The sequence below is a fragment of the Bemisia tabaci genome, chromosome 5 (assembly GCF_918797505.1).
Source record: "Bemisia tabaci chromosome 5, PGI_BMITA_v3".
NCBI classification, from domain to species: Eukaryota; Metazoa; Arthropoda; class Insecta; order Hemiptera; family Aleyrodidae; genus Bemisia; species Bemisia tabaci.
Window position 1 is genome coordinate 52,243,426 of NC_092797.1, and position 7,604 is coordinate 52,251,029.

General features: G+C 33.3%; 1 protein-coding gene across 1 annotated transcript; it reads right to left on the minus strand.

Moving 5' to 3' along the window:
• Positions 1–481: 481 nt before the first annotated feature.
• On the minus strand, positions 482–6,729 carry LOC109031829 (uncharacterized). Its single transcript, XM_019043611.2, has 6 exons — positions 5,380–6,729; positions 4,523–4,639; positions 3,933–4,016; positions 3,464–3,526; positions 2,911–2,973; positions 482–1,741 (listed from the first exon to the last, which is right to left on the minus strand). Exons 1-6 carry the CDS (start codon positions 5,401–5,403, stop codon positions 1,631–1,633), a joined length of 462 nt encoding a protein of 153 aa, XP_018899156.2. The 5' UTR covers positions 5,404–6,729; the 3' UTR covers positions 482–1,630.
• Between the last annotated feature and the right edge of the window lie 875 nt (positions 6,730–7,604).

Consider the following 7,604-nt stretch of genomic DNA (forward strand, 5'->3'; position numbering starts at 1 on the left):
AGGCTACTCCTAATCTGTCCTTCTCTACGGATACTTGACATGATACTTGATAGTCCCTGACCTAATTCCTTGAGTAAATAATCTAATGACAAGAGTTGGTTCCATGAAATTTCGCTACAAAAATGTTATAGTATATTAACGGTGAAAGTTCAAAAGCACGTATCTCATCTGCAGTGTTTAAAAATCTCCGCTCTCATTTTACTTTTTTACAGGTGCACAAATGAGCATAATTTCTTGCAGTTTCGACGGAATTTTCTTCGCTTGGAGAGGAAAAATTATGGCATTTTTTTAAAAATAGCCGTTGAGTACTTTTCCATTTAAAAATAAAACCTGGCAGGAAGTCTGCAACATCGCAAACTGAGATAAGTTGTTTGGGAGTCACCTCGAGTTGGGTTTCAACTCGAGTTTCACCGTCGATATTCTTTACTGAAGCAAAAGCTTGACTACGATGATTGTTGATAAAAACAACATGAAAACAACAAATATTTGAACGTTTATTAACAAAATTATACAGTTGCAAAATCCAGCACTACAAGGAATTAAAAGAGGAAATAGTTTATCAATCTGATTTCAAAAATACACTGTGATGAATACTACATGTAACGTACACTGAAATGAATACCATGATGAGTATCGATGATAGCAGTCAAAAAACATGTATGCTGATTCGCCTTGTTGGAGGTGTTTTGTTTCATTTAGCCTAATGAAAATTATTTTGTTCGTTTTTTCATAATAAAATTTTTTTCAAAGAATTTTTTCTTCATCCCCTGCAACATATGCTTAGAAGTTTTCAAATAGCAATGTTCATGAAACAACAGCGGAGATTCTGAAATGCTGTGATCAAGTTCTTAGTTTCTTAAATTTCCCCATTAATATACTGGGTTAAATACAACGCTGCTGATAAAATCTACTTTTACAAAATAGTTAAAATAAAAATAGAAAAACAATAACTTACATCATAATTTTGTATTTGGTAGGACAAGAGATTAAGCATAAATACGTTTATAGTACAACTAAGTTCAAAAGCAAAACAATTAACGCAGGAGATTAAGATTTCTACAGACTTTAGGGAAAAAAAAATATTAGAAATTTCAAGAAAATCGGAACACAGATTTTAGAAAATCGTTGTTTCAAAACAGGAAATTAACCTCAACACGCTCAATTTTCCTTCCAAATTCATAATCCTCTAAAATCTGTGTTTCAAGAGTCTTAATACACACAAAATACTAGAAAAATGAAGAGAATAAATTCCAATTCTTCTTAAAAAATTTTTTGGTATCACCTTCTCTACCGGAGTGTTTTTGAGTCAATTTTATCACCTGACTTCCCCGAATCCTCCAAGTTTTATTGAAATTACAGTGAAAAAAATTATGTTACATAATTCCAAAAGCGTTATGGACATGTTTCTTAAGAACTTGTAAAGATAGACCAAGAGGGTAAATCAACTGTAGGGCATAATTTCCTTGACAGTAATGAGGGATTTGGACAACCGTAAATTGAGATTAGCATCCTTCTAGTGGTACTGTTGTTACGGGGCTTTAAAGGGAACACTCAGAAGTTTTGAAAAGGAACTTAAAACAAACAAAAATTATATAAATAGTGGTAGTTGTTAATCATTCGTAGAAATGGCTCAATTAAAAAGAGACGGAGGGAGCTCTAGTTCTGTATAGGAGGCACAGTTGGCAAGAATTTGACTGATATCACTGAGACCGTCATTTGAGTCTTCTCGGGGTGGAGGAACCTGAAACAAGCGAAACACGAACGTATGAGGCATAGAAGTTTTTTCCTCAACTTCATTATATCAAATTAGGGCAGCTTTCCTGTAGTTCCTATCTGTAGTTTTCGTTCATTTTATTTGAGTATCACCTGAGAATGTTCAAGCAAAAGGCAAATTGAGCATGATATTGTCTTCATTTATACGCAGTACATAATTTCTTTAGTCGCGTAAACAGCCCTAGCATAGGGCTATAAAAGATAAAATAGAGGGTCAAATGCAATGGAGCCAAGTTCAGCGGAAACGCACCAAATCGCATGAAGTTCAAAACGAGAAAAGAGGTTCGAAGTTTTACTGCTCCATAAGACTCAATATTGAGGACTAAGTTTAACAACTATTTTCACGTTTAAAATACTTTTCCTCGACTAAAAATTTTCGAGAATAGAAAATTTCCAGTTTGCCTGAATTCAAAACTACTCCCATCTCATTTTTTTCTGAAATATGACATGTTGCGTTTCTGTCAAAGTTAACGTAAATTATACGTTCAGATAATATTATCAAACTAGTTAATTTGACATTTTTTTATTTATATGATTTTAAGTTCTTTAGATCTAGCAATTTCTAGACTTTTTGAAATTTATGATCCACACAGGTTTTTATACAATTTTTTTGGTCAAGGTGGTAGTAAAACGTAACTGGCGGAGGAAAATTTTAAAGTACGAAACTTCCACCTTGAGAACTGTCTGGATACTTGCATTAGAGTGCTCTTGCTCTCCTTCCATAGAATTAAGTGTTTTCTTGATCTTTCCAGCCCAAAGACTTTCAGCTTTCTGAGACTAATGAGATCTTATAATCAGTGGCGGGATCAAAGCAGAGCATATCAATGGTGTAACTGCAAACACATGTATCTTGTTTGCAGCTAATAATCTAATTGGACTTATTTCAATTATTACAAAATTATCTCCATAGTAACGAAAGCCCTATTATTTCTGTATGCTTAAAAACCTTAAGGCCCAAGTCTCAATGGAGATAATTCTTTTTGAATTAAATCCGTCCAATTTACTAAATACTAGGTCATGATGTATTTTGTCCTTTTGATTTAAAGCTACCCTATCGATGACCTAAATATTCGGCCAGATTTTCTTTCGAAAACAGAAAAGGGTGGGTAAAATGTTGATGTGAAGAGGGTGACTAACCGGTAATTTTCTGGGACGCCCTGGGCCGCGACCAATGCGTGGAATTACTGGATAATTTAACAACTATGAAAGAAAAAAAGGAAAAAAATTAGAGAAGTATAGAACAAAATCTTTTTCGTCTGTGTGAAAAATATTTCGTGAAAATTTCGAGGGATAGTAATGACTCCATCTCCTTCCATAAAGTAGGAAGGAAGCGAAGATTTAGAAACTCAGTGTGCGAGATACGGTTTTTTGCAGTTTCGCCATCGATATGATTCAATGTAAGAGCAAAATATTTATGTGAAAAGAGTAACTATTTGGTACTTGCTAGGACCAGTGCGGAGAATTACAGGAGTATCCAATGACAATTTAAGAAAGAAAAATTAAAGAAGTATGAAAACAGCAAAAATATCAACAACATTGAACAAGACCACCCATGAAAAAGTATTTAAAAACCGAAACATTTATAATAGAGATATAGGTAGTGTAGATTTTGCGCATTTTGCAATTTAATTTCAACATTGATATGAGAGAATGCAAGAGGTAAATTGTTGATGTGAATATAGTAACTAACCGGTAATTTTCTAGGGCGCCCTGGACCAGGACCAGTGCGAGGGATTACTGGAGTACCCAATGACTATTTCGGAAAAAAAAGAAAGAAAAGTTACAGAAGTATCAAAACAGGAAAAATATCTACAACACTGGACAAGACCTCACATGAAAAAAAACAAAAAAACAATTGAATACCGAAAAATTTAAAAGTGCAATAAGGGTGGGCATCACAGCTTAGAGGAGTGTTTTGCCAACACCATGGTACAGAGAAAAGCTTACCAGTTGAATCAAAAAGTCAAATCGAACCAGAACTAAGGGATATTGAATTTTTCAGTTTCAAAAATGCTGTTTTCAGCAAAAAATATCTGAGCGTTGACAATACTAAATCTCCTCTAAACAGTATTTGTTCAAAAGGCGTCAAAAAAGCACTTCAATTTGCAAAATGTCAATAGTATTATTTTATTTTCTATGCAAAAAAAAGGGTATCTTACCACTTTCCTAGGACGGCCTCTCTTCCTTGGAACCAACTGTCCAGGGAGTGAGCCTGGAGCTTTTTGTACGATCTGTATTTGACCCTGCCAAGAACACAAATTAAAAAGCTTAGATGAAGCGACAACAAAATTGAACAATCAGTACACAGCAAAACAATTAATGTCTTGGTCTAACTGAGTTGACAGATTTAAAAATCATTACGTCAATGCTTTGCCTGCTCCAGAAAAAATAAAATTGTTAAAGACTCTAAATAAAGACAGACTACTTTTGCTTAGTGGTATTCGGAAGATTCTCATGCTGAGCAAATTCAGAATGAATTAAAACAGTTTGAATCCCATGTAGATTAAAAAATTATCACACTACAGATTTTCTGTTTTTAGAAGCATCGTGAAATTAGCCATTTCATTAGAAAAGACCTTTGGAAAAAAGAATATTTTAATATTTCTAGGACAAGAAATTTTCAGTTCAACAGTGCACCAGAGTAGAGTTCTCATAGTAACAACACTTTATACTTAAGATACAGTATCATAACAAGACAAGCAACTTGATAGCTCTGGACAATTTCAGAAAACAGAGAGATCTTGCATACCTTTAGAGATATGTCATGTTTCCGTGGACGTCCTCTTTTTCTTGGGAGTTGGTCTCCAAGCTGAACAAAAAATTTTGGCGGGCTTGATTTTTCTTCGATTATCTCTTCCTTGAACACCTACCAAGACAAAACGAAAAAGATGTTTTTGTATCGGATCACATCAAAAGATAATAACAGAGCAGACATTTTTTTCCCCACGATTTCTTTTTCCGTGATTTTTTTCCATTTCATAGATCCATATAAATTTTTTTTTTAAATCTGATATACCCACAGAAAGAGAATTTAAGTACACCATCTCTACACAAAAATCTTGACAATCCGAATTAGAGTCCACGCACAAATGGGTTGTTGCATTTTACGACAGCGACAAAGGATCCTTTATTATGATTTCTAGCACTTACTCTCCATGCTTGAATAACGTCAGACAATCCTCTAAAAGAGGTCGACCTAGTGCTGATAAGGAAAAGATTCCGATAATCAATAGAGAAAACGACATTTTTAATTGCCGAAAGATATTCATGAATAGAGCACATTACATGTTTGAAGGGATGAGTCTTTTTTTGAAAAACTTGTTTCTTTATCTTGAAAATATTCCAAAATTTCTACCCAACACAGCCTGCCTGGATGTGTTAAGGGATGAATCTTCCTTTGAAAAACTTGTTTCTCTATCTTGAGAACGAAAATATCTCAAAATTTTGACTGAAAGCAGCTTGCCTTGACCTGCTATTCAATTGCGCACACATGTCAATTGATGTGGATGGTCCTAAGTCTAGACAACATTGCATTCGGATAATTGGGAGTTTTGCATATTTTATTTTCTTGTTATTGAGAAAATTTGAGATGAGCTAAAAACATACGTGTCGATGCACCTCCATTTGCATTGGTTGTTCATACTTCCACAAGTCCTTTGATCTGATCGGAGCTAGCCATCCGAGGAGTTTATTCTTACTCTCATATCCTGAAAGAAAAAAATTAAAATCAGTTCAAAGAGGAAGTACGACCATGTGCCTATAAGATTAAAGCTAGTAGATAAAATGAGAATACTTGCAGACAAGACATCTTGTTCCAAGGAAAAATCGTTTAGATAGTCCTTCTAATTGAGTAGCATTATGAGTTTTCATCATGATTACTTTTTTTCCGGTCGGAATACAAGTGCCAGACTAGTTTTTTTTTATTTTCACACCTGGAAAAAAATATATTGTATCAGAATTATAGTGGGTACCTTGGGTTGAAAACGTACAGATGATGTGGAAGGAGAGATTAGGAGTAATAAAGTATGTAAAGATCTCGGCCCGGATCTGAAAGGATATTATTTAAGAAGTAATGGAAGACAAAAAAAAAAAAAAAAATAACATACTGATGTAAAATAACATTTCTTGTTGTGCCCGATTAAAGCATGGTTATAAAGAAGTTAAAATCATTGATGACTGAATAAAAAATATTAGGTTTTCAAAGTGTACTTGCTGTATACGCTTGGAAAAAATCAACTGGAGAGAGAGAGAGGGAAAAAAATTAACACAGAAAATTAACTTACCTTCAGGCAAAATCATGTTATGAATATGCGCGATCTTCCAAATCAATGAAGAAAAAAATTGAAGAAATTTTCAAAATAGTTTTTCGAAAAATTACTTTTAAAAAATAATGTATTCACAAAATAGTTTTTTTCTTTCAAAACAGATTATTAGAAAGTTTCAGCATAAATTCTGAATATTTTCCCCCAATTAAACAGATTACGGTAATTAATAATTAAATTGCTCTTCTGGACAAGTTTACAAAAAACAAAAAATTCCGGAGGAAGACTTTTGATAGTGACATGACGAAATTGACACACAAGTGTGAAATGAAAAGTCCATTCCTTCATATATTTAAAGGATGGTAAAATCTTGATGAGAAAATGGTTTCAGCGATTCTTGTCATGTTTGAAGAACTGAGATTGTTTGATTAGTTAAAACTATTTTTCTTGGTTTTTTCATTTAATTTTATGTAAAAAATGCAAAAATAAATCAATAACATGGACCAAAATAGAAACTATTAATTGAACAAAACTAAATGCTTTACTCTCATTCATGAAAATTAAATGTAACATAAACTATGGATGCACAGTACCGTTTGGTTCGAGTGTTAATAGGAGTATTATCTTCTAGAAGATCATAGAAAAAGTATTCTCTACAGACAACAATTTGCTCAGTAAAAAATATTGAGGAAATATAATTGAAAACTACAGGGTAAGTTAGACACTTGAAAATGTTTTGTCAAAAACATTAGATTCTAAAAGTGACTTTGGCTTTAATTAATGATAAGTAATAATGTTAATGAAAATGACTTAAATAAAAAAGATAGATAAGCTTAGTTTCTTTTCAAGTTTATCATGATCAAATTCATCTCATGCATTTGGAACCTCAAGATGTAATCAAAGACACAAGCAATAGTTTTCATTGGCTGAAAAAACTGTTAACCGTCTGAATCAAAGTCCAGTTTAACAAACATTTAATAATAAAAATATTCTTAAGCGTCTTGACAAAATATGAGAGGATTGAAAAATTGAAATACAAAAATTATTTTTTAAGAGATCCATATACTATTCTGCCATCATGAGCTTCATTCCAAAATGTTTGAGAATGTTCCTGATATGAACCTTTCAGGAAAAAAAATAATAAAAAGGTCATTCCTGAAAAAACGCTGAGTGACGTATCAAGGTAATTTGCACGTGAGTGCAGAAGCCTATACTCCAATACTAGATTTGGAGGTGAAGCGTGCAGCACGCAGTTTGAAATACCATGCATTCCAATGGAAGGGTACACACTTTTTGAAGCAGATTTTTAAAAATTTAATGAATTGCAATGAGAATAAAAAATTCTCACATTAGATACACTCTTAAACAATGTTACGAGGTTTTGACTTTTCAATCCTGCAGTTTTGAGGTGAAAATGCCTACACCCCAATAATAGGAGGAGAGAACGAGAGAGGATGCAACACCTGTGCGTTATTGGCTTTATGTGTCACCCGTAGGGAGAAGGGTTTCAGAGTATCCACTCTGATACAGAGACCATGTTTCCAACAGCTTTAACCAGAATTGGACTGC